This window comes from Notechis scutatus, chromosome 6 (assembly GCF_049901735.1).
Source record: "Notechis scutatus isolate UNSWTSFEM ecotype Mainland chromosome 6, rNotScu1.2, whole genome shotgun sequence".
Classification (NCBI taxonomy): Eukaryota; Metazoa; Chordata; class Lepidosauria; order Squamata; family Elapidae; genus Notechis; species Notechis scutatus.
Window position 1 is genome coordinate 60,676,828 of NC_142014.1, and position 27,209 is coordinate 60,704,036.

General features: G+C 38.1%; 1 protein-coding gene across 4 annotated transcripts in view; it reads left to right on the top strand.

Moving 5' to 3' along the window:
• The window catches only part of KIAA1549 (KIAA1549 ortholog), a 130,801-nt gene that overhangs the window by 78,087 nt on the left and 25,505 nt on the right, over positions 1–27,209 (top strand). For all 4 annotated transcript variants that reach the window (XM_087968485.1, XM_087968484.1, XM_026692977.2 and 1 more), the window contains exons 7-11: positions 1,405–1,464; positions 11,474–11,619; positions 12,571–12,748; positions 15,783–15,964; positions 25,302–25,504. In XM_087968485.1, coding sequence (XP_087824611.1) covers positions 1,405–1,464; positions 11,474–11,619; positions 12,571–12,748; positions 15,783–15,964; positions 25,302–25,504 — 769 coding nt within the window. The remainder of the gene's footprint in view (positions 1–1,404; positions 1,465–11,473; positions 11,620–12,570; positions 12,749–15,782; positions 15,965–25,301; positions 25,505–27,209) is intronic.

Sequence of the window (27,209 nt, forward strand, 5' to 3'; positions counted from 1 at the left end):
CCACAAAAGGCCTAGTTTGCACCTCCTTGCCTTGTAGTAAGAGTGCTAAGTAAGGACACTTTGAGTTGTGTCACTTGCTCATTTTATAGGGACTTAGGGAGTGTAGCCAGGGGTGGGTTTCTACCAGTTCTGTCCACCTATGTAGAACCGGTAGCTCTGAAGAGCAGCAGACATAGAACCGTTTCTATGTCTGCTGATGTTTTTGCCCACCCACCTGCCCGGCCTCTTACCTGACCTTTATTCCCTGATTATTTCAACTTCAGCTGCTGTGCAAAGCACAGCTACAGTTAAAAAAGCAGGAAAAAAAGGCTTTTTGAAAGGCTGCTTCTCTGCACGCAGCATGCTGATGACGATTTACAGGAAGCACATCATAAATCACCGAACCTCGTAAATCACCAAACTGGTAGTTAACCCTGTGGGATCCCACCCCTGAGTGTAGCTGATTCATGCTGTTCTTCAGAGAATTCCAAGATGGAAGCCTTAACCACATTATCTACTTTAAGCTAATCTATATTTTTATACCACCTTTAGAGTGCCAATTTTGTACCACTTTATGTACAATATACCTGTGAGATGATCTGTCTAGAGTTTATTGGTCTTCTGTTTTATTTTAGTTGTAAACTGGTTGTTAGCCTTGAAAAAACATCACCAAACTGTATTTAATTACTTTTAATTGCATATAAATTAAATTAAATTTAGTTTATGTCCTGGGCCTGTCTAATTCTTGGCCTCAATTCCCAGCATGCCCTCTAAACCTAAGTGGAGTCTTCATCCTAATAAGGACAGACAGCTGGATGCACAGCTCTGCTTAGGAACTGTGATGTACAGAGCATTAATCTTTCATTTTAGCCTTCAGCCCCAGCAGTATCTTTACTCACATTTATCACATTGCCAATTTTTTTATTCCATTTGGGAGGAAAAAAAATAAAGTAGTAAGATTAATTTTAGATCAGAAAAAGGGATTAAAGAATACATTATTTCATCATAGAATTTTACACATTGAATCAGATGCTATTAATGTTTAATGCCACTGTACACGTACCAGATTCCGGAAAATAATATGTTGAGGCAGTCACTGTGTTTGTCTAGACAGGAAGCCTAGCTATTATGTGCAACTTGTTAATTTTATACAGTACAATTTCTTCCCCTCTCTGGTATTGCCTAATATGAAAGCATATAATAGCTCTGTGGGATTTAAATTAATTTAGTTTAATGGTCAGAACATAAAACTGGTGGTAATTATTATCTTGGTCAATTGATTTTTCCCTAGGACCGTGGCCAAGTTATTTCACTGTTTTACTATGAATTATAAAATGCTCTCTTCATACTGGTTTGTTGTCTCTCTGGTTCTTGTTTTTATATGTATTTCTTTTCCCCTTCTCTCATTTTTCTTTAAATTTCCAGCTGTTTATTACCCCCAACTGAATACTTCACACTTGATGAAATCTTCCTGGGTAAGAACAGGTATGTATCATATAACTGAATAATCTCTCCACATGATATTATCAGAGTAATAGAGAATATATCATTAATATTTCCTTGTATTTTTAAAATGCAGATATGAATAGCAATGGCCAAAGTCTCAGTTGATTTCCTTGAAGTTAATGCAAAGGTGATCAACTAAGATTTCACTAATGGTCTCCATTCTTCCTCTTTTACTGACCATTGGCCAAAGAAATAATGTTAGCCAGTTGGAGGAAGGGCACAATGGCTGTTTTATTGATTGCCTTTTAGCCTGTGATACTTTCTGAGTCTGATCCAATGATTGTCTAATTATGAAACCCCTTTCATAGAACAAAGTGACAGAGAGAATAAATGCTCAAAAGTTATGGCACAAGAAGTGTGCTTTAATTCCCTAGAAGAGAAAATTTATCCTCAACCTTCTCAATTGAATTATTTCTCAGTACAGATTATGGTGGTTTGACATTGAAATGAGACACAGGGAACTGTCTCTGTGAAAAATGCCAACCCTGAGAGAACTCAGGTAGCAGTATTTATTGAGAAAAAACACAAGCAAAATATACAGTATGCATATTCAGAAAACAATGACCTCAACAGGAGATTACTTCACCAGCATGAGAACACACAATCTTGGAAAGTCCCAGATGTTACCTTGCTAGGGTGAGATCATTCAGCCACGGAAAGTCTCATGGGAAAGTTTGGAAAGTCCCATGAGAAAGCACAACTGTGTATCTTGTACCTTGAACTTTCACCCATTTTCCTATTCCTTCTAAACTGGCAGAATCAAAACAGAATGAGGCACTCTGAGCAAAGATACTCCTACCCCCACCAAGAATGCCCACATCTTCCTAGACTTACTGCTAGTTATACAAAGGCCTTACAGAGAAAATGATAAAATGATTAATAAAATATATTACCACATTCCCTCCTTTTTTATTTATTCAAAGATAGGGGTGTTTTAGTGGCATAGTACACAGTTCCCTCATGACCTGATCCCACACGCCGGAAGACTGAGGTACACATTTGTAATAGATTAGGAATACATTGAATAAAACAACATAATAAGATACATATAGCAATAATAATAACAACCCCTTGCAATAAGGAGCGAAACCATGATCCATCAGGAAGCCAGGACCACAAACTGTCCCAGAATGATGCATTAAACCCATCGGCTCCAGATTGATGCTGAGCAATACGATCTTCCATGTCCTGAACAGTCTTTGTAATGTTTGGCTCATAATTATGTATAAAAACACAACAATGTGAATGAATTAAAGCACAAACTCCTCCTTGAGCAGCTAACATAATATCTAAAGCATATCGATTTTGCAAAGTAACTGTACGAATTTCAGACATTTCTACATTAATCATCTTAATATTCTTTATAGTATCATTAAACATAGCAACAGTAAAATTATTTAAAATATGAATATCCCTATAGTTCATAGCAATTCCCAAAGGCGGGATAAGACCTCGAGAAATTTGTGTCCATAGATTACCTCCCATGGTTAGGATCTGGAATTGCTCTGTTGTAGTACAAGACAACTGTTTTCTCCAGGTTGCTTTTTCCTCAAAAGGCACTCCATGCAATGTTAGTCCTTCTCCCACTCTCCCAGGAAGGTGCATACACAACCAACAATTGGTGATGTTCAAGTTTTTTGGCAGTTGAGCGCAAATCTTTAATGTAATTATTATCTGTCCACAAATCATCGCCCAAATCTCCGGCACGCTGAACATGCTGTCGCTGCTCTCTCCGCACCCGAGCAGCCCAGGACAGATTAGGCAGAATCAGCAGGATCAGGAACCACAGATGCGCCATCCTGCTCCTCCGAAACTTCCTTCACAGGTGCCTGCGAATGATCAGGTCGAACGCACCGACCAGGAACCCAACGAATTTGACCAAGATGTTCAACTGCTGCATAACCACGTCCCCACGTTATCAGCTCAGCAGGGACCCATGCCGGATCCGGAAGGAACCGCACCAACACCCGAGGTCTCACTGCATCTGTAGAAGGAGAAGAAAAATGCCTGCTGGCGCGCCGCAGGGGGTTACCAGACAAATTTAAAAAATTTAAAGTATACAAAGCTAGATTTAATTGATCTTGAATCGCGGAAGCCCCAAATCGCGGAAGCCCCAGGAGCTTCCCTCCTTTTTTATTTAATTTAGTCAACATGGTCTTGAGCGTGGCATTTGAGCAACAAAACACACATTCACACGCTGCTCCAAACATCCTTGTAACAGCAAAAGCAATCTTAAAATAGCAGGTGATATTCCAGGAGACAAATAAGAACCTGCTACAAAGGGTAACAAATTATACACATACAATGAATCCACTATTAAATTAAAATCCTGATTGTGAAAATTTTGAAAAGCCAAAACTACAGCAGCAAGTTCTGCCTGCTGGGCAGACTTCTGCTCTGATGTCACTTTTGTATGCCAAATTCAGATTTATCTTTCCAAACACAAGCACCAAAACTTTCCCTCCATCAGTAAAAATTGTAGGAGCATCTGATATGCCCAATGGTATCCTTTCTTACATTTCGGGCACACTGATTTAGGACGAACACCCTGTCCCATTGATCTCTTATTCTGCTGACTTTGACCTCCTCCAGGAGCCCGACATTGCGCTTTAAAATGTCCAGGCTTCCCACAATTGAAACAATTCCCCTTTTGAGCATGTCCTGTTTGTAAAGCCAGAGCCAAAGTTTCCATGTTAAAAGACTGACTCCCAACCTTCCTACATGCATTAATCAAATCTGCGATTTCTCGCTCCCCACTTGCTACCAGTGGATTTAAAATCTTTTTGCAATCTGTGTTAGCTTGTTCTACTGCTAACTTAAAAGCAACTCTTTCTGGGCGAATTGATTATCAATTTGTCTTTCAATAGCCAATTTCAATCTGCTAATGAAATTTTCATAGGGTTCATTGTTCCCTTGTTTGATGTTAGTAAAGGTCTTCTCACCACCTTCGCCGTCAGGAGAGACCCTATGGCTTGAAAAATTATTTGTGGGAGAAGAATGAACCCTTCCTCAGGCATACCATCTCTCTGTTGTTCCACTGTTGTAAAATTACCAGCTCCGTAAAGCTGATCTGGGGTAACATTTGCTGTTCCCCTCTGGACTGCCAGCTGTCTCCATTTCTGATCTAACACCAAATATTGAGCTGGAGTTAAAATCATATTCAACAGAGCTTTCCAGTCAGCCGGAATCATTTTATTTCCATAACCAACTGCTTCTAACAATGCCTGAGTATATGGCGTTCTAACACCATATTCTTTTGCTGCTTGCTTAACTTCCCTCAAAATTCTGAGCTGTAAAGGCTTCCACTCCCGCTGGATTTAATGCAGCATCCATGACAATTTCCACTGGATTAAGTTGAACTTCTACTCCAAACTCCACCAAATCATCTCCTGATAATTCCCTCTATTCTTTGCTTCTTGAATAGCTGCAGTAACAGCATCCACCTGAACCCTTAAAGGTAAACTCTTATCCTCTGACAAAGTATTTCTAGCGCTAGACAGTCCCCCAGATTTATCTGGAGGTGCCGTCGGCGGCAACAAACGTACCGCATGGTAAAGCGGCAAACCTTCTTCGGGGGTGATAGGAGCGGTTGTTCATAAGTAGCTAATGCATCCATTATCACCCTCCAGGTTAACAAAATTGAAGAAGGGGCACGAGGCTCCTCGTGCAAAAATTTCCTATCTTTTTCCAGGACTCTACTTTAATACTACCTCCCTCCGGATATGACTTAATATTTTTCCAAACATACTGTAGTAAGTCCTCAATTTCTTTCTTTCCTACAGCACAACCCCTACTGCCAATTCCAAACCCAAAACTATTCCCAATGATCCCTCTCAATTCCCTGATGTGCTCTTTCTGAGCCTTCGAGAGATCTCCCCCATACTCACGAAAAGAATCTATCTTCGTCCAGCGAAGAAGATGAGGGCCCAATCGACGTCCGCGACGATGAGTATAGGATGCGGGAAACGTATAGCCTTCCAAGCTATCACGTCGGGGTCACCATTTATGGTGGTTTGACATTGAAATGAGACACAGGGAACTGTCTCTGTGAAAAATGCCAACCCTGAGAGAACTCAGGTAGCAGTATTTATTGAGAAAAAACACAAGCAAAATATACAGTATGCATATTCAGAAAACAATGACCTCAACAGGAGATTACTTCACCAGCATGAGAACACACAATCTTGGAAAGTCCCAGATGTTACCTTGCTAGGGTGAGATCATTCAGCCACGGAAAGTCTCATGGGAAAGTTTGGAAAGTCCCATGAGAAAGCACAACTGTGTATCTTGTACCTTGAACTTTCACCCATTTTCCTATTCCTTCTAAACTGGCAGAATCAAAACAGAATGAGGCACTCTGAGCAAAGATACTCCTACCCCCACCAAGAATGCCCACATCTTCCTAGACTTACTGCTAGTTATACAAAGGCCTTACAGAAAATGATAAAATGATTAATAAAATATATTACCACAACAGATTATTATAATTTCTACTTTTTTCAGTCCTGATAATGATTAAACATCCAGAAATGGAAGATATAACTGACTGTGAAGCATAGTACTTGCTGTAGGGCCACTGCCAGATATTTTAGTTTAGTTACAGGTACTCATTTGTCTCTGTAATGTGTAATCATGTGAAGTCACAGTGTATACAGCGTATATGTCTGCACGTTACTCCATACGGACAAGAGAGCAGAAGATGCCAACGCTGGAGGCAAGAAGGCCTCTAATCAAAATATTGTGCAGTTGCCTTCCACATCTTAGGTCAAAAAGTGAATGGAAGAAATCCATAATAACATAGGAGTGGGAGGAAGAGACATAACAATTAAACTCTGGTTTGGATATAAATATGACTTGATTCCAGATTCTGCAGTTGGTGATCTTCGTTACTAGAGCTTCTTTGGTATTTGTTATAAAAGCAGCTTATTTTTTTCGGACCTCTGTTCTTCACTGTTCTACTCCAAACTCCTGAATTTTGAGAAGATAAATTTTCTAGGACAGACATTTCTTTCTGTATGTGAATGAAGCTTTGACAGCCTGCCACAGTGAGGGGTTGATGAGATCGATCATCATAATGTCAAGATGCAGGATGAGTACTGCCACATCATGACAGAGGAAGAAACTGAATACAGGAAGCTGCTCCTTATTCTTTAAAATGCCTAATTCCATATTCAGAATAACACGAATCATTTTTGCTTCCTTTTTTGGTTAAGAACAGATCTTCGCATGTAAAAAAATGTCTAGTGAAATATGTGGGTATAAAGATATTATTTTTCAGTGCATAGCAGATCTATATTTGTGTAAGTTTGAATTATAATAGGTAACCCTGTGACATGCTTTGAGAGAAAGGCAGTGCAGTGTGATATGATTAGAATGAACATTCCATTTTAGGCTGACAATGTATTTTTACTCAAATCCTGGACAGCCCTGTGATCACTTAAGAAGAGTAAATAAATTTTAAAAAACCATAAATTTAAAAAAATATTTATAATGGCAAATGGTAAATTCAATAATAAGTCAATATTTATTTACCTAAGCAGATAAATAGAATGACCACGGGCAGTCAAAAAAGCAGCAGGTGCAGGAGTGACTTCTGGCTTCCTGCTGGCTTCCCCATTGACGTTTATCAGAAATCATGATTGCATGACCACGGGGATACTGCAATTGCCACAACTTTGCAAATAACACTGTTAACAGATTAACAGATTTAACAAATAATCAGAATTGGAAGGGACCTTGTAGGTCATCTAGTCCAACCCCCCGCCCAAGCGGGAGACCCTACACCATTTCTGACAAATGGCAGTCCAATCTCTTCTTAAAAATCTCAAGTGATGGCGCTCCCACAACTTCTGAGGGCAAGCTGTTCCATTGGTTCTCACTGTCAGAAAGTTTCTCCTTATTTCCAGGTTAAATCTCTCCTTGTTCAGTTTCCATCCATTATTCCTTGTCTGGCCTACAGTCATTTTAGAAAATAGCTTGACCCCTTCCTCCCTGTGGCAGCCCCTCAAATATTGGAAGACCACTATCATGTCTCCCCTGGTCATTCTCTTTACTAGACTAGCCATGCCCAGTTCCTGTAACCGTTCGTTGTATGTTTTAGCCTCCAGTCCCCTAATCATCCTGGTTGCTCTTTTCTGTACTTTTTCTAGAGTCTCAACACCTTTTTTATAATGTAGTGAACAAAACTGGATGCAGTACTCTAGGTGTGGTCTTACTAAGGCTTTATAGAGTGGTATTAGTACTTCCCTTGATCTTGATTGTATCTCTCTGTTAATATAATTTAGGATTGCATTAGCTTTTTTTGGCTGCTGCTGCATACTGCTGGCTCATATTTAGCTGGTTGTCCACTAAGACTCCAAGTTCCCTCTCACAGTTACTGCTATTGAGCCTGGTTTCACCCAGTCTATATGTGTACTTTTGGTTTTTCTTGCCTAAGTGTAGGACTTTACTTTTCTCTACATTGAATTTCATTTTGTTAGATATGGCCCAGTGTTCTAGTTTGTCAAGATCCATCTGGATCTTGAGCCTATCTTCTTGGGTGTTAGCTATTCCTGCCAGCTTAATATCATCTGCAAATTTGGTAAGTTCCCCTTCTGTTCCCTCATCTAAGTCGTTAATGAAGATATTGAAGAGTACTGGGCCTAAGAAGGAACCTTGTGTCACCCCACTGCTTACTTCCCTCCATGTAGACTTAGACCCATTAAGGACTACTCATTGAGTACAGTTTGCCAGCCAGTTGCGAGTCCACTTAGTGGTGGTGCTATCTATTCCACTTTTTTCTAGGTTACTAAGAAGTAGGTTGTGGTCTGCTTTGTTGAATGCCTTGCTGAAATCTAAATATATTATGTCCACAGTATTTTGTTGGTCTACTAATTTAGTCACTTTGTTGAGGAATGAAATAAGATTGGTTTGGCATGGTCTGTTCTTAACAAACCCGTGCTGACTGCTAGCTATTACTTTACTTGTTTCTAGATGTTGGCAGATCTGGTTTTTTATTATCTTTTCCAGTATCTTCCCCGGTATTGATGTTAGGCTGATTGGTCTATAGTTTCCTGGGTCTGTTTTTTCCCCTTTTTTGAAGATGGGAACCACATCAGCTCTTTTCCAGTCCTCTGGTAGTTCCCCGGTGCTTCAGGATTTTTGAAAGATATGGTGCAGTGGTTCTGAGATGACCTCTTCCAGCTTCTTTAAAACTCTGGGATGTAATCCATCAGGCCCCAGTGATTTTTTTTCATCAAGATCAGACAGGTGTTCTCTTACTATTTGTTTGCTTATTTTAACTTTTATTTCTGGTCTGTCTTTTACAGCTATATTTTTGGTGGGTTGAGCTATAGTTTCTCTTTGCGTGAAGATGGATGCAAAGAATGAGTTAAGCAGTTCTGCTTTCTCTCTGTTGCATGTTACTTCCTTGCCATCTTCTCTCTTTAGTGGGCTGACTGTTTCCTTGATTTTTTTCTTGTTATTTATATGTTGGAAGAAACTTTTTTTTATTGACTTTTGTTGCAAGTCTTCGTTCGTTCTGAGCCTTTGCTATCCTGACTTCGTCTTTGCAGATTCTGGCTATCTGCTGATATTCTGCCTTAGTTGTATGTCCTTCTTTCCACTTTTTGTACTTGTCCTTTTTTTCTTTCAATTTGCCAGAGAGATCTTTGTGCAGCCATGCTGGTTTCTTCTTGGATTTCTTGTTTTTCTTTCTCAGTGGTATTGTGCTAGTCTCAATTCCACAGTAGTAGTGGCTCCCAGAATTTTTCTATTTTTTTTAAGTTAGTGGATTTTAGGTACCTTGATTCAAAAACTTTATGTATGTATAATACATAGTTTGGGTTAACCCGAGGGTACAAAGAGACAAAGAGATAAACACAATGAGAGTTTTAGCAGTGTCATGTGCTCCTGGCTACTTTCCTTTATGACCAGAGGCAAACTCGCCTGATCAACGACTAGTCAAGACTCAGTGAAGGTCTTTTGTTTTGATTATTGCAACAAACAGGAGAAAAACTTTTCAAAGCGTGGTTCTCCAAAGTTCCAACCCAAAATATTCCCTTCTTTATACAACCCTGTCCCGACTGCCACATCCCTCTTCATTCCCCATTGGCTGAGGTATTATGAGGTTACACTCTTCCTCCTACATATTTCCTGCTACTTTCCTTAAAAATACTGAACCATACATTGCATGTACATTAAAATTAGCAGCTAATATATGCAAGGTGTGTCAAATAATATTAACCAGTTCATTATGTATGCTCAGTTACCTGTTTTAAGTTCTGAGTTTTTCTATGGATTCCTAAAATAATAGATTTTTCCTGTTTTTTAGTTTTAGTTTTGCCTTTCCTGTTTTCCAATTCAGTTAGCTTTCCTGTTATCCCATTCAGTTAATTTTCCCTGGTTAGCCATTTCCTCTTTCAGCTGTTTTTACAGCTTGTATTCTTCCATTTCCCTCCTGACTAATTTTTGCCTACATGTCTATCTTAATCCTCCTTTTATGCTACTATTTCTTGCTCACATCCATAGATTCTTGGGCAGTCTAGATTTTCTACTCAGTCTGGAGTTTTCACTACACACAGATTCAATTTTAAATTTTTCTTTCAATATTATATTCAGCAGTAAATACATAAGTTCTGAATAATTAATCATTCATTTACTGGGAGAATTTCTGATACGAACAAATATTGAAGGAAGTATTAGTGGGGTTGAACTACATTTGACAGCAATATTTGTGTTTACTCTTTAATGGCCCAGTTTGCACTAAACAGTTTGATGATTTTAACAGTTTGTGGTTTGAAACAATAACTTGGAAGGCAGACATTGCAAATGTCCCTACTAGTTTGCATAAAGAGAAACAGAGAAAAATGCACTATCACAAAAATGGAGAGACAGGTAAATTTAAACATTCACATGCCCAATAGAAAACCATCTATTGCAGAGGTTAATTACATGATGTAATTCTTAATCTTAAGGATTAATAAGGATCAATAGAGAAAAAAACTAATAGGTATGCAGAGTGAATTTCAGGAAAAAGATGTGAGAAGTAAAAGTACAATTTATTATCTCCTAGTCATGGGTGTCAAATTTGATCACATCATGTGATATCATGTGACGTATCATGACATTTTTTGCCTTTGTGGAGCCCAGGTGGGTGTGGCCTACGCGGGAGGTAACCGGCCCGCAAGCCGCCAGTTTGACACCCTTGCTCTAGTGGTTTGTATGAGAGTCAGTTTGGTACAGTAGTTGGATCTCCTTGAGTCAGTCACTCTGAGTCCTATGAAGTAAGCAATAGCCAACACTTCCCAAATCCCTGCCAAGTAAACTGCAAGGATTAGTCCAGAGTTGCTAGTAGTGAAGGCTGACTTGAAGGCGTGAACACACACACACACACACACACACACACACACATACAAATTCCTAATTGTTTATACCCTTTATTCAGGTCAAAGTTCTATACGGTAATGGAAATTGTCAAACCTTTCAGGTACTAGCCATTATCTAGTGACTACTGTAAAAAGAGACATAAGTGCCAGAAAATATAAATACTTTTAAAATGACCAGAATCATTTCAGTTATTCCCATGCATTCACTATAAAATCTGAAATTTCATGAGACTTCAGGTGATTACCCTTATCTCTTATGAAAGTCTTATAAAATTTCAGCTGTGTTAAAAATTATTTAGTATGAGGATCTCAAGGGTCTTCTGAAGATGGTGTAGGCATAAGCACTTGGTGGCACTATTTCCTATCCTTTAAATTATTATACTGCATTAAAATCTATGCACGAAACTTTTGTAGAACTCAGATTCTTCATGAAGCACTTCCAGGTGTAACAATTAGCAAAGATATAGTTGCCGTTTCCCAAATAATAAATCTTCTGTTTACCATTTTGAATATTACTCTAATGACAAGAAATGTGCAGTTTACCTATGATGTCAAGGTGAACATTTCAAGCATCCTTTAAAAGCATACATTTTTTTTCTATTTCAATGCTTATTTCAACTTAGTTGTTCTGGGAGTTGTCAATCAGAAAGTTGAAGAAGAAGTTTTTCAGGCTGAGATGGAACGAAAGCTAGCCCACTTGTTGAATGAGGCTACGGGCCGAGGGCGAAGATGGAGAAGAGCAACTTTTGCTGGGAAGAACATTGTGCAGGTATTTCAAAGAAAATGGGAGTGAAGCTTAAGTTGGGAAAGACATCAATAATAGTAATTTTTGTAGTAAATCATCATCACCATCACCATCAGCTCTTTTTTAAATCTTTCTCATGCCCCAAATGCTTTGAATTTCATTTTATTGATGCTGCTTTTTCATTTGCTGGGGCTTACACTGTGACATGCGTAAGCAGAATTTTAATTTGAATTAATTTAGGCTGAGTAGGGGTTTGTTTCATATTGTTCTTTTGTTAGTGTTCAGTAAATGAAATTTTTTGCTTGTTATTCTTTGGCTTTCTGTGCTGTTATTCTCAGCTCCTCTCATTCTCCAAAGATAGTAAGATGATGTCAGGATTATTTTTCTCCTTAGCACATTGTCACCTACAGTTACTATAGAAAATAGAATAATGTGAATGTTTCAATGAACGGGAAGTCAATAATCAGAAAAACTACAACCGTTAGCAAGATACTGTAGAAAAATGTAGTGTTTCTTATTTTCTCCCTTAGCCATGTAACCATGGGGATATGGCAGCAGTCATAAGGGTGGGAAAACAGTCATAAGTCACTTTTTTCAGTGCTGTTGTATCTTCCACCAGTCACTTTTTTCAGTGCTGTTGTATCTTCCACCAGTCACTAAAAGAACTGTTATAAGTCAAAGACAACCAGTATTCCCTGTGATTTTATGAATGGATAAACCCCTCCTTCAAATTCTTCTTTTTTTACAGCATTCATGATATATTCCAAAATCCTACCACTCCAAAAGTGTTGTTTCTTTGTGTGTGTGGATCTTTTTGCTAAAGTATGTGACAATGGCCTATCCCACCCCAAAGAATGGGGTGTCAGTGATCCATGACCCAAGTCGCCCCAAAGTATGAGATGGTGAAAAATAATGAAAATGGAGTCCTTCACGTTTCTAGCATGACTTTTAATTGAAATTCTTGTGCCTTTTCAGATGGTGAATTTGTCACGCTTAGAGGAAGCCGACAGCCCAATTATGCTGGTCTATTTTGTGGAAGATCGAGATGGGGAAAGGCTCAGTGCTGTGAAGGCATCAGATTTGATTAATAGGGTGGATATCCAGAAGGCTGCCATCATCCTGGGTTATCGCATTCAGGGTCCAGTGGCTCAGCGTGAGTCTCCAAACAAATACAATAATAAATAATCCTTGCAGTATGTTCAAGAAAACAGTCTACATGCATACAGTTTTGTGGGAAATTGCTTTTGTGTGTGCCAATGTTTCAACTTCTATGATGTGGAGAATTTTAACACCTCTGTTTCCTTAGACTCTGTGGAAGTGTAATATTCTCCTCACAACGCAAAGCACTGTTACATAACAGTTCCCTACGTGGTTAATTGCTCACTATGGTAACTGTTTAGTCAATGCTTTCTGGAGACATAGCAACCTAAATTTCTTGCAGCAACACACATGCACATCATCTTCAGTTGATTTATAGCAGGTCGAGGATAACGTCATTAAGTATTATGTCACCGCGAACTATATTTTGCCATAGTAGATTGTTGGTTTTTAAGGCTTTACGGTGCTTTTTTCTCTGTATTAAATTATTATCTGATTTCACTCTGAAGATGTGACTATAGTAGTACAAATAAGAGAGGGAGCATTATGCAACACTGTGAAACTGAGCTATGTTCAAATTAAAAATGACTTTAAACATTAGGGATGTGTAGACTGAACCAGATTTCCAAACTTAGAAGTGTTTAATGTCATTGAAATCAGTGTTTTTCAACTTGACAATTTTAAGATATGTGGCCATCAACTCCCAACATTCCACAGCTAGCATTCTGGTTGAGAAACACTGACTTGCAGTATTTGGTTAGATAACTCCTTAAGGGAAACACTCCTTGCTTATTAGTTCAGGACCTGTTTTCTTTTCATCAAGAAGCTTCCTTTGGGAAAATAGTGGCATGTTTTCCTGTGGTCTTGGGGGAGAAAGGGAAGGCATGGACAAAACCAATAGGATTTTAAGAAACTCCCCTGCAATCTCTTCTGATCTAGGAAGATTGCTTCTGCTGGCTTCTCCAGCAAGGCTCTTCCTCACTGGAAGAAAGGCATGTGCCAAACAAGCTGTTCTCTCTGTCTGCTACTCTTCCAGCAAGGAAAAACTAATAATGCCAAGAGTGGGAGTCGGGGAAGAACATTATTGGAGCTGTTACTTCATTAAGCAGCATTTCCTAATATCACTCCATCAGCTGGGTAGTTGGCTTGGACTTGCTCCTGAACTGAATCTAGGTCCCATGCCTGCTTTAGGGGAAGATTTACTTTTCTTTGACTATTGTAGGTGGATACCATCCTTTCTTTGAGAAGCACATAGTAGGAGGTATGGTTTCTCCTTCCCTGTAATTTGAATGCTACAGCAACCCTGTAATGATTGTCAGATTGATTGACAGTAACTCCTCCATAGTCATGACTACCTTCCCAGCAGAAATTGATCTAAACTCCCTAAACCAGCTTTCCCTAAATGATGCCTTTCAGAAACTATAAGCACCATGCCATACAACAAGAACAGCATGTAAAGGAAATCTGACTGTAGGCCCTTTAGTAACTTGTCTAGTTTGGCTGATGGGTATTGTTTACATTGGGATTCCAATAAATATGGCTAACTCGATGGTGTGCCTCACATTTTTATGCATAGATTTATTCCATCTTTCCCAGTAAGTCTGCATGAAAACTCATAAAAATGTTTGTACATATCTTCTCACAAAAAAATACATACTGAGCAAGTACTTTCTCTAATATATGCCTTTTTTGTTCTTAATGGATCAAAATATATATATATGGGGAAATCCATAATTGTTCTTAATGGATCAAAAAATATATATGGGGAAATCCAGTTCAGATTGCTTAGACTTTACAAAGATCCTCAAGACTGTTTACGGCCTGAAGCCATTGTAGTTACTTTGATTGATCCCTAGACACAGAATATTTCTGTTATTAGCATGATGGAACTAATTTTCCCATAATTCTGTTCTGTGGCTTATATGTAGATTTTTACAAAAGCACTGTAGCACTTCAACTTTTCCAGATATGGAAGGGGAGAAGGAGTGTTATGCTTTTGGCACTAAATGTCAGCATTTATTATATCAGCACATATTATATGAATATGAAATATTTATAGATAGCTTATTTTTTTCTTTAGGAACAGTAATAGATTTTCTGCAAGATTACAATTTATCAGCATATGTTCTTATATAAACTGTTGAAGTTGGTATGGTATATAGCTTTTATAAATCCTCTATTTGTATGAGCAGTTAAGAAAAATAGAAAATATCTGCAATTTTTAAAATTAAGAAATTGCAATGTTTATCTTGTTCAGAATTCTACAGGTTGCTGTCTGTCTTACAATGCATTAATATTTATATAATGGTTTTAAAACAAATTCATGTAATTTGATTATTCAATATTTATGAACTTCACTTTGAATAAATTATTTAATAAGATGAGAAATTAAACCATTAAGATGGTTTCTGAGATACAGTGAGATACAGACTGATGGTCAAATTTAAATCCTGTTGTAGAGGCTGCCAATAATTATAAAAATTTCAGATAGAAATTCCTTCCTCCAATTCTTTTTATCCAATTGATTATATCTTAGTTGATCATACATTTTGGTACAATCTTCCAGATGTCTGTGAACTTTAAGTCCCAATGTCTATGGAGATTCTCAGTCATCCAGGTCATGGTTGACTGAGAAAGTGGCCTTTTGGGTTTTTCTTCTTCAGCTTCTTGGATGAGAAACGAAACTTCTTCAAAGAAAAAACAGAAAGGCCAGTTGCCTCTTGAAAAAGCACCTTTGGAACAACCATGACCTGGATGACTGAGAATCTCCATAGATATTTAGCTTCTTATATAATTGTTACCAATGTACTGAATGTGAGAATAGATGAAGTGAGATTGCATAGATAGCCACAAACTCTGGATAGCTTCTGACCTTGCTTTTGACCTCAGGATATTTATCTCACTGGCAATTCTCTCATACATCAGGAGAACATCAGTTGGAAAAAGTTGGTAGAGTGACTACATGAGACTAAAGTACTAAATGTTCATGTCTGATAAATATATTTTAGATGTTAATGCTTTCACACTATGTTTAAATACTGCTAGAATTTGGTACATAAATTCTAACTTTTTCCCAATCCCCTTGATAGCTGTAGATCAAGTCAAAGAACCTCCTCCAGAATCACAGAATAATCTATGGATTATTGTTGGGGTTGTAGTCCCTGTAGCTGTGGTGCTATTGATAATCATAATTTTATACTGGAAGCTTTGCCGCACAGATAAACTTGAGTTTCAGCCAGATACCATGAGCAACATACAGCAGCGTCAGAAGGTAAGAATTGGAGAAGTGGGAATGTTCTAAAATGCGTAGGTGTTTTGTGACTTGCTAACAACTATTAAGAGTACTCTTATAATATGGCTGCCATTACCTGTTCATAAATGGAAGGACATAAAATGCTTATTTTGCAGAATGCAAGCTAGTGAAGCTAAACATTTGTGATCCCAGGTCTAGAGTTTGCAAGGCTGTTATGTAATAGATAATATCTTCTAAAAATTACCTCAGGATATGGTATCAAGGAAATTCTTTATGAATAAGGAAACCTGTTGCATCTTAAAAAAATAGTTGTTATTGATTAACATTTGATATATACAGTGTTCATACTTTTTGCATGGCCTGTGTATTATTTAACAGTATAAGTTTAATATTCATATTTGTAACAAATTAAAAGAGAGAGAACACCTAATTCTTATTTGTAACAAAATTTTGGCAAATGCTGAAAAACAATAGAACCAACTTCTGCCTTTTTAATGATTGAGTCTATTTTGAGATGGAAATTACCCTCCAAATATCCCCATGATTATGCAATGTTATTTCTGTTATGTTTTGTATTGTGAACTACCTAGAGCAGGGGTCCCCAAACTTGGCAACTTTAAGACTTGTGGACTTCAACTCCCAGCTATGGTGGCTGGAGAATTATGAGAGTTGAAGTCTTAAAGTTGCCAAGTTTGGGGACCTCTGATCTAGAGTCACAAAATTAAGATGGTAAATCACTGTATTATAAATCCTAAAATAGGTACAATATAGGTAAAGCAAAGGCAATTTTTTTTCTCCAGAACATGGATGATCTTGGTCTCACTCATAAATGACATGGCCTCACCCACTTGGTGTAAGGCCTTGCTCCCTGTTCTCCCCCATCTTCCCCAAAAGGTTAAATATGGAAGCAAAGGTTGCCAAATGCAAATCTAGTTCATAATTTCAGCCAACCTTCACCTGCATCATAAGAACATTATTATTACTTCTAGTAATATGACTCTGCAGCCTTTCAGAATTGCCTTCTTTTTATACATATTATGAGGAAGGTAGAGCTGAGAGCTGTTCCATTTTGCACAATTTGATAGGTCTGGGAATATAACTGCCCTCCTGTTTACAGGAATTGGTTTATTGTAGAATTGTTTCACTCCATTTCATATTTCATATTTTCACTACGTTTCATTAATCATGGGAAAAATGAGTGAGGTTGAAAGTGATTGTGATTTTGTTGGAACGCTGGGTAGCTTTTCTTTTCATTATTGTAACAGAAGAGAAGAAGGAAAATCAGCAATAGCTTTCACCTTCGGTGATGTTTACACCATTGACTTGTGTTGTCTCTGCTTTATGATGGTTGTGCTAAAATAGAAATCAGTCTAAGAATAAGGTTTAAATACTATATTTACTTTACCTAAAAGTAGCTATTTCATGTTTATTAAAATTAAATATTATCCAAACTTTGCTTTGAGAAGTGCCCATAAGCCATTGGTAACATACATTAAGTTCTCTGAAAGCAATCGCGATAGTGCTTCACAGTGCTTTACAGCCTTCTGTAAGCAGTTTAAATTGTCAGCATATCTGGGCCCTCATTTTACTGATCTCGTAAGGATGGAAGGCTGAGTCAACCTCAGAACTCCTGGAGTAAGCAGTGAGTTAGTCTGCAGTACTGAAATTCTAACCATTGCGCCACCACGGCTCTAGAATACTTTGAATACATTATGCATTTAATTGTATTTCATGAGCTTATGAAAAGTCATTCCACTTATGGTACCCATCAATATAGCATAAATCAATGGCAGGCAGATTAAGGTTGGAAAAATGTATTTAGCTGAAGCATGACAAAATTGATATAGGGACTTTAAACTGAATCTTGTGGGGGTTGAAGATTAAAACCCCTGAAGTAAGACATTCAGATAAAGTGGTTCCTATTATAGACAGAAGTGGAATTTTAAAGAACTTTACACATGATATTTTGGTTATTTATACCTTTTAGAGGCTTCCCAAAATTGAAATGCTCTTTGGGCAGGCCATTGTCCTTTACTAGCCAGTTGCCTAATTTTTAAAAGAGATGCCTGGCATACAATTTGTTAATTATTCTTGAAATCATCTGCTTGAATGATAATTGGCTAGATACATTTGACTTTCTTTTATATATATATATATAAGGGCACAGTGATTGATAGAATTCAATCCTAGGGAAGTGGAAGAGAACAATCTATGTCTATAAATAAATACTAGTCAATACTGGTATTAACCAGTCTGAATGTGCCTTTAGTAGTTAGGCAGAATCAGCTCTCCCCAGTGATTTATCCTTTTCAATTGTTTGGATAAATTTGGAAATCTCACAGGTGACATCGACACTCAATCTGGAATATATTCTAGATTTAGCTCAAGTTATGTTGAAATGAAAAAGACATCACTGCAGGATTTGGCAGTGGGCACAGTCTTCTGGGTTGAAGAATATTCTCCTCCAAAAACCTTCCAAGATTTTTTGAGACCATCAGTCAAAAAAGAAATCTCAAATCTTGAAAGTCAGTTATCTCAGAAGATACCACATTTATGTTTTATTCTTACTATGTTAAAACAACGGGGGTATGTGTGTTTAAGGGGGTATACTACATACTCTGTGCCTACATGTTGTTAAACGCTGCTTTGCAAAAAGAAGTAGAAACAGTCTTGAATTGCTTTCAGGACACAGTTGGAAGGAACAAGTTAAAAATAGTTCAAGGTGGGGAAAATGAGTCAGAATTATTTGGAATCTATTTGGAAGGAGGAAAGGCAGCAACATAAAACATGGGACTGAGTTTCTGAGATGGTAATAATGCAATAGTTCTTATTGCTTCAGTGATTTCATTACAGACCAATGTCTCTGAGCCTTTTTAGTTGAATAGTTGCATAAAAGGCACATAAAATGTTAATAATCCACTCTGCTGTGAGTCATCTTGTTTTCCCCCCCACTGAGCTTTGACTGGATGTGATCCCCATCATCATACTGAATAAGCATTTTGTTTCCTTGGAAAATGAGAACAATTCAGCGGCAACATCTGTAAATAATCACAGTTTTATTTTCTCCATGTTTAGCTTGTAAATTGAATTTATTAAATTAAAGGGGTCAATATAATTGACTGTTAAAGTCTGGTTGTGCATGTACACATCCATGCTTATGTAAAATCCTAACTTCAAAGGTTCTTTTTTTAATTCATGAGCTTTCATTAGAAATCAGTTGTCAGACATGCCAAGGCTAACCTATCTATACCCCCAGGTCCCACCTTCGAGTTGATGGTTAGGACTGTGATCTTCCTCTAACAGTTTTCTTTTTTATCAATTGAATGGTCTCATAACTGGGGCAATAAATTAAATAATATGAAAAAGATTTTTAAATTGTCATTTAATGGTAACAATGTCAACTACTCGTTTAACTGTTAACAATATTAACAAAGTGAAAATAAATACATATCTAGAGAAATCCTGGAACTGGTAACTATTACTTTTATATAAAATAATCATTGATTTGTGAGTATGATCTCAGGTTTTAAGTTGTATACACATCACATAAACCAAAGCTTCATTCTTTTCTGGAACAAAAGGAGAAGAAGGGAAATCACTGTGTTTTCTTCTGACTAAACTTACATAGGATTTCTGAATCTGGCTCAAATATTCTCATTGTATTTCCTAGCAAAGATACCCTTTCGGGTCACTAAGGAATGCATGTAATTATCTTGTTTTTTCATTCTTTCTTTGTTTCCTTGAAGAATAACAGCAGGTGTCACCTAAATGTACGGTAACCTCTGAAAAGAGGTCAACTTTATCTCTTGATACACAGAAGAGAAGCTACTTGAGTGGGCAGAGTGGTATGTGTAAGGGTATATATAGTTATTTTCCTTACCTCCCAAGATTTGAAGATTATCTTTGAAAATTAAAGAGACTAGGAGCAGACCAGCATATTACTTTTGTTGTCTCTAGAAAGCCACTGAGAATGATTATCAAGAAATTCCTTTGGGAATCCTTTCTTTTGAGCAAACTCATGCAAAGATAGACCTAGTTTAGCATTAAAATATCCAAGCAATTATGGCTTGAGGATACGGTATGGATATATCATCTAGTATTACTTCTAAACATGTCCAATAGTCAGAGTTATAATACAGGGATGTGTTTGGAGGAATGTATACATTAACCGATATTAATTCAAACTCCTCATATCTAAATTTCACAACTAGAAAGTATGAGAACTTCTCTTCATTATATAGTTTCTCCCACTGCCCTTGGAATTCTTGCTTAATATAGATTCATAATCCACCAGAGGGTTGTCCCTTATTCTTTGTATTTCAGGTGGGGGAAGCCCGTTCCTGAAAACCCAGGAGTTGTACTAATTTGTCCTCTTCACTTAGCCAGGTTACCTGGATGACTATTACATCAAATTTAGATAAGATAATAAACTCACTAGTCCACTGTCAACCACTTCTTTCTAGCCAGCTATGTTCCAAGTCACAATTTGTATAGGACTCCCATAAGCAAGATGTTCTGACTGGGTGGGTTGACTAAGGAATAAGGGTACTGAATGTCAACTTTTGGGGGGGAGCTAGATCAATATTGACTATACTTCCTGTGTAAACACAATTATTATACAGTTAAATATTCAAACTAGGATATAGAATCATTTAGTGATTCTTCACTGATCATTTCAGTACCAATACTTTGCTTTGGAAGCTTTAATTTTCTACAGATGTGATTAAGGGACATCAAGAGTTGAAGCATATCCCCTCCATCTTAAAAGCCCTCCTCCTCTTTTTTTTTTTTTTTTTAATATTCCTGCCTGACATCTCTCTGTCACCCACAAACATGCACACCTGTCTTCTCCAACTCTGTATACTGGCATTTTTGCCAGGTCATAATTCACTAAGACAATTTTACTCGGTCTCTAGAGCTGCTCAGAGATTAGCTGCCAGATCTGAAATATTACTATTCCTGTGATCAAACATACAAAGGCTCTCTCATTAAGCAATCTGTTCTGGCAGTGTTCTTACCAGTGTAGGTATCAAAATAGAATAAAGTGGCATTTTCTATATGGATCTGTGTATATAGTGTGTGTAGATAAAACATACACATTTATATACACACAAACAACAAGGTACTCCTTTATAGGTAATTGTCTATATAATAATTATATGTATAATCCATGCCAAATTACTATGTATTGTCAATAAATTATGAAGCTACTTTTCCCTTGGTGGGGGGGGTTCCCCATATCAAAACAACTTACCTTATGTGTGGCCAGAATCTGAAAATAACATTTAACACAGTATGGTACTTAAGCAAAATGGTTCGGTTGAGTTCGGCATATGTGAAACTGATTGTGGTAGATTGTAGGGGTGACACCGAAATATAATTTCATCATATTTTATTTATCTATATATTAAATTATTGTATTTTATTCCAATTTCATTTTAACTTGTATTTTACCCCAATTCCATTTTAAATTGTTTTTATCAATTTGTTTTAAATTGTTTTTATTATTTGTAGCAATAATTTGTGTCTGGAACTCTGCATTTTGATATGACCCAAGTGGTAATCAATAAAGTAAACTGAAACTTCCTTGGGGGTTCTATGATCATGAGTGACAAGGATTATCTAAAAGCAAAATTACATCCTAGCCCAGCTTCCGTATTTAATTTTAAATGGAGGTAGTCAAATGTTTTTGAAGGCTTTTGATAGCCATCTGAATTGTTATTCTAAATTCCTTTGGGGATAACAAATTTCTGAAAACTAAGCAGAGGCTGGGTTGATTAATGTAAAGTAGGAAAGCATCAACATGGCTACCTTCAGACCCCGTTCCAAACATTGCCTGTGAATTATACTTCCTATTGTGAGAGAAGAGTAATATTAGTAAATAAGTGGGGAAAAAATCATAATAGTAAAAGGGATGTGATGGCTCAGTGGTTAAAAGATGCTGAATTATCAGCTGGAAAGCTGACAGCCAAGGTTTGAGGCCTGAGCATGGTGACCTCCCATTGCTTTCCTGAGCTCCTGCAAACCTAGCAGTTCAAAAGCATGCATATGTGAGTAGAAAAATAGATAGCACATCAGTGGGAAGGTAACACTTTTCCATGTGTCTTGGTGTATGGCCATGCTGACCATATGGAAGTGTCTTTGAACAACACTGGCTCCCACAGCTAAAAAAAAGGAAATGAGCACTGCCTCCTGGAGGGATTGGAAGCCCTTTTTTTAAAATCATAATACTAGTACTTCATTAAAAGTTGCTTCGCTATCATTTTGGTTCTGGCTCTGCCAATTTTTGCTGCTCCGAGTTCAATTATGGCTGTCAGCCTGAGCAAGATTGTGCAAAGATTTAAGAAAGAATCATTCAAAGTGACTCAAGAGAAAGTATACAATAAAAATTGTGAAACCATAAATACCTGAAAGTATATTTATGCATTTATTTGGAGCTGTTAAGAGGCTTCTTATGTGCTAATGATTGGCTCTCACCTCTCTGCCTTCCGCACACCTGCAAATCTAATTCAATGTCCAATCTTGACTCTCATGTCCTTTATCACATCTCTTTCAGAAGATCCATTTCTTTGCATGTATTATATTACTTACAGGTGCATGCATTTCTTTCGTCAGACATGATGATTCCAAATTCTGTGGCCTCAGATACAGGATTAGGAAAAGAAAGATATGTTATTGCTGAAGGCTGCTACAAAAGGCATTCAGTAATCTTCAGTCAGTGAGATACAGTACCGTAATCTCATTGAATTGCAGTTTCTGTTTGAGCCATTTCAGCACTTTGAGTTACAATTTAATTTACAAAGCTCTTAATGGCTTGGGGCTGGGATATTTATACATAATACTTCCTTAACCTATCTAAATGTATCTGTCATATGTCTAAGTCTACCTGTAGATCTTAGTAATGCTGTTTGGGGGATCATGTCCTCTGTTTTAGAAATATATCCATGAACAGCTGCTCTGGACTCCTCTGACTGTATACAAAAGGATTCTTTATTATATATAGTAAGGTCAAAGTGTTTATGGATTGAGATGACTGATTTTGGCTAAGCTTGAAGGGCCACTGATTGTTACATTTTGAGGAATCAACTGTCTATCTTCCTTTGAGTGCAGCCAGTAAAAATGAGCAGGGGGAGATATCCCTTCTTCCTAGCCAATATCATGCACAATATGAATCAAAAAGGAAAAAGGAAAACAAGGGAGATAAGTGAATTGTTTTGCTTTACAATGGCCTTCTCTGACTTACTGCCATGTAGATATTTTGGATTACAACTCCCATCAACCTCAAACTTTTTAGTCACTCATGGCAAGTGCCGAAGTCCCCGGATTGGATAGCATTTGGATGGGAGAGTTTAACATACTATGTGTTCATTGTTTATTATTAATAGTAATAAAAGAACATGCATGCATTTTCTAGTATTGCATTTACATCCTGTCTATTCTCTGAGAACTCAAGAAATATACATGGGGTCTCCCTACAACAACCCCTATCAGAGAGAATAATGTGGGGGTGGGGGCAAATGTGCATAGTCACCCGGTGGCTTGTTGTAAAGCTGGGGTGGCGCAGTACTGCAGGCTATTTCTGCTGCCTGCCGGCTGCCTGCAATTTGGCAGTTCAAATCTCACCAGGCTCAAGGTTGACTCAGCCTTCCATCCTTCTGAGGTTAAATTGAGGACCCAGATGGTTGGGGGCAAAATGCTGACTCTGTAAACTGGTTAGAGAGGGCTGTGAAGCACTGTGAAGTGGTATATATGTGCTATTGCTAAAGGGATTGCTTAACTGGGACCCCCTGGTTCAAGTTCAGCATTTTAACTATAGCACACTAGCTATTTTTATAGACTTTTTATAGACTTTCAAATATAGTAGGCTGCCTAATTGGAAAGTCAGAAACACCACCACTGTCAAGAGATGTAGATATTTCAAGGATTGTATTATTGCCTATGCTATTATCCTAAAAACATAATGTTTTGTAATATACCTGTAAGTTGAAAATACCTTTCCCTTCAAAGCTTTTTATCTCCATCTGCTGGTTTAAACTTGTCAGTAGAATTCTCTGCAACTTGACCAGTTTTAATAACCTGCTTCAAGGTGACACCTTCCAGATATGTTGTAACTTACCTAGTACGCACAAAAAGCATTCTGGAAATTGCAATGTCAAGTTGGGAGATATTATGTGACAACATGAGGATGGTAGTATACTTTACTCAATAAGAGCCATTTTGTGTTTCTTTTTTTTAAAAAAATAATAATGAATAGAACATTTAAACTGAGCATTCTATGTGTTTATTTACATTACTATATTTTGGGAAACCTTTGGGAAACTCCTCTTAGAACAAAAGTGGATTTTGTTAGTATAGGAAAAATGGTATGAACAATTGAAGGGCTACAGAGGCAAGAAATAACCAAAGCAGAGGTGTTAGGCACAATACATCAGGAAACAATGAAGTTCAAATGACTCCATATTGCATGCTAACATTCTCTACAAGAATCTGATCTATTAACGGTCAAAGCAAATTAGCGGTAGATGAGAGTCAGAGGAATTCAAGGTAGGTTAGAGTTAGACCTCTTGTGGGTGCAAAGGGACTCAAGACTGATGATGAGCTAGATCCCTCCCTTGGGCTCAGCCTGGTCGTTTCCTATAAGAGGATCTACATTCAAGAGCACAATATTCACATTTAGTGGGAATCTCACTAAAACTGAGTCTGTTTCATTTTTCAGTACAATTTGACCTGTAAAGATCATCCATTTCAGCCTCCCCCCCCCCCAATGAGATGTCTTTGGATGTACCTTTCCTAAAATTGATGCTCTCCAGAAGCTCTAAACTACAGTTTCCAGGATATAACTCTGGAAGCCTCAAGCTGGGGAAAGCTTTGATCATACCAGGTGGATAGCTCTAGTTTTATAATGATTTTATAATGATTTTGCTTCCAGGGATATTCCTGGACAATTATATATCCTCAAAAAGCTGTCGATTGAGCAGCAGTCATAGTGAACTTTTAATTTTCTGTGACCTAAATTCAAACTGAGCATATCACTGAGCTGCCTCAGACTCTCCTTTGTAGGATCATTTGCTCGCTTTCCCAGGAGTGCACACATTTCTATTTATTTTACTTATTGTTCTATTACTCTGCAGGCCTTTCAATTCATTGGCCAAATTTTAACTTACATACTTACAGTGCAAGCTCAGGAGTGCTCATTTTTTTTTAATAATCTTCCTTCCTTTTCTTTCTTTCTTTCTTTCTTTCTTTCTTTCTTTCTTTCTTTCTTTCTTTCTTTCTTTCTTTCTTTCTTTCTTTCTTTCTTTCTTTCTTTCTTTCTTTCTTTCTTTCTTTCTTTCTTTCTTTCTTTCTTCTTTAGCTACAAGCTCCTAGCGTCAAAGGCTTTGATTTTGCAAAGCAGCATTTAGGCCAGCATAACAAAGATGACATCCTGATCATACATGAACCAACTCCTCTGCCAGGACCAATTAAAGATGCCACACCTTCTGAAAATGGTGACCTGCCAAGCCCCAAGACCAAGTTATCTTCAAAGCCTTCCAAGAATGTTCGACATAGAGGGAGGTCAGTTCAGAGGATGAGAAATTGCTCAGCACATGTCAAAGTTAATTAACTGTGAAGGATTTGTTTTATTCTTTGAAGCTTTTTCTCAGTTTGAATAGTTTTTGCTCAGGAATGTTTTCTTATATATAAGCCCACAAGGATTTGTTTACTAGGCTCATCTGCTGGGTTCCAAATTTTGTGGATTTTTTTTCAGGCTACACGTGTTGAGTGCACCAACGTCGTGACATTGTGGCATCAAGTTCTGATGTGATATAATAATGTATGTAAACTTTCTGAAGTTTCCAGGTGGTTCAACAGCCTTCTCTGATGTGATTCTCTCCTAATATGTAGAAAGATTTCATAATTATCCAAAATAGTCACTACAGACCTTCTTATGTAATTAAAGGGAAGTATACACTCTTCATTCCACTACTTAATGACTAGTTCTCCTGACTTCTCTGCGTTGTATATGGAGATCCTTTTAGTATTTGGTTCTTTGAGTTTGAAAGCACGCTACCTTGCATTTGGTGTTTGAACTTCACTGAAATTGGAGGATCCATTATGTAAATTGTTTTATACACATATCCCCAAATGGAAGCTTAAAAAATGAAAATAAGAACCTTGAAAGCAATCTTTACCCCAAAATGCTAGTTATTAAGATTATCACTAGTTTAAAAAATCTTGGGGGGGGGGGGGCTCTAGGGGGTTTTTGGGTTTTTTGGGGGGGGGGGGGGGGGGGGGGGGGGGGGGTTGTTTTTTTTTTTTTTGTGGGGGAAGAGGGGGGGGGGGGGGGGGGGGGGGGGGGGGGGGGGGGGGGGGGGGGGGGGGGGGGGGGGGGGGGGGGGGTGGGGGGGGAGGGGGAGGAGAGAAGGAAGGAGGGGGGGGAAGGAGGAAAAAAAAAAGGAAAAGAGAAGAAGAAAAAGAAAAGAAGAAAGAAAAAAAAAAAAAAAGAAGGGGAAAGGAGAAAGGGGGGGGGAGGGAGGGAGGAGAGGAGAGGGGGGGGGGGGGGGGAAAGAAGGGGGGAGAAGAAAGAGGAGAAGGAGGGGGGGGGAACGGGGGGGGGGAGGGGGGAGGGGGGGAAGGGGGGGGGGGGGGGGGGGGGGGGGGGGGGGGGGGGGGGGGGGGGGGGGGGGGGGGGGGGGGGGGGGGGGGGGGGGGGGGGGGGGGGGGGGGGGGGGGGGGGGGGGGGTAGAACAAATATTACATCCATTTTAAAAAGGTAAGAACAGAAATGTACAGTAAATTCAAACAGCGAAAGTCATATTATATTACAACCTGCATTAAAATGTTTGTCAAAAATCAAAGCCCTTGCTGGATGGGGCATGTCTGGGTTTCTGAAGATATCATTTGAATGGATATATTCTACTTGTTACATCTGTAATTGATAATTAGCTATGTATGCCATGAATCTCTCTCATCCTCATACATGGAGCAATACTTTTTTCAAAGCTATTCAGAGGATTTGAAAGGGGCATTTGAAAGTATATTGACAAAGCCCTTAATGGTTTTGTAAAAAGCATTAAAACTTGTTCTTTGGGAGGCCCAGTAAAGCACATGTCCATGCATGTGTGAACATGGCCAAGGAAGCTTCCAAAGCAGCTGTGTCAAGACTTGTAAAGGATACAGGTACTTTAATTCTTTAAAGAGGACTGCTTCATTCATACCATTGTGCTTTGCAAAATCTCCCTTTCAACTGATTTGTGCAATACTTGGTTTAACTGGAACG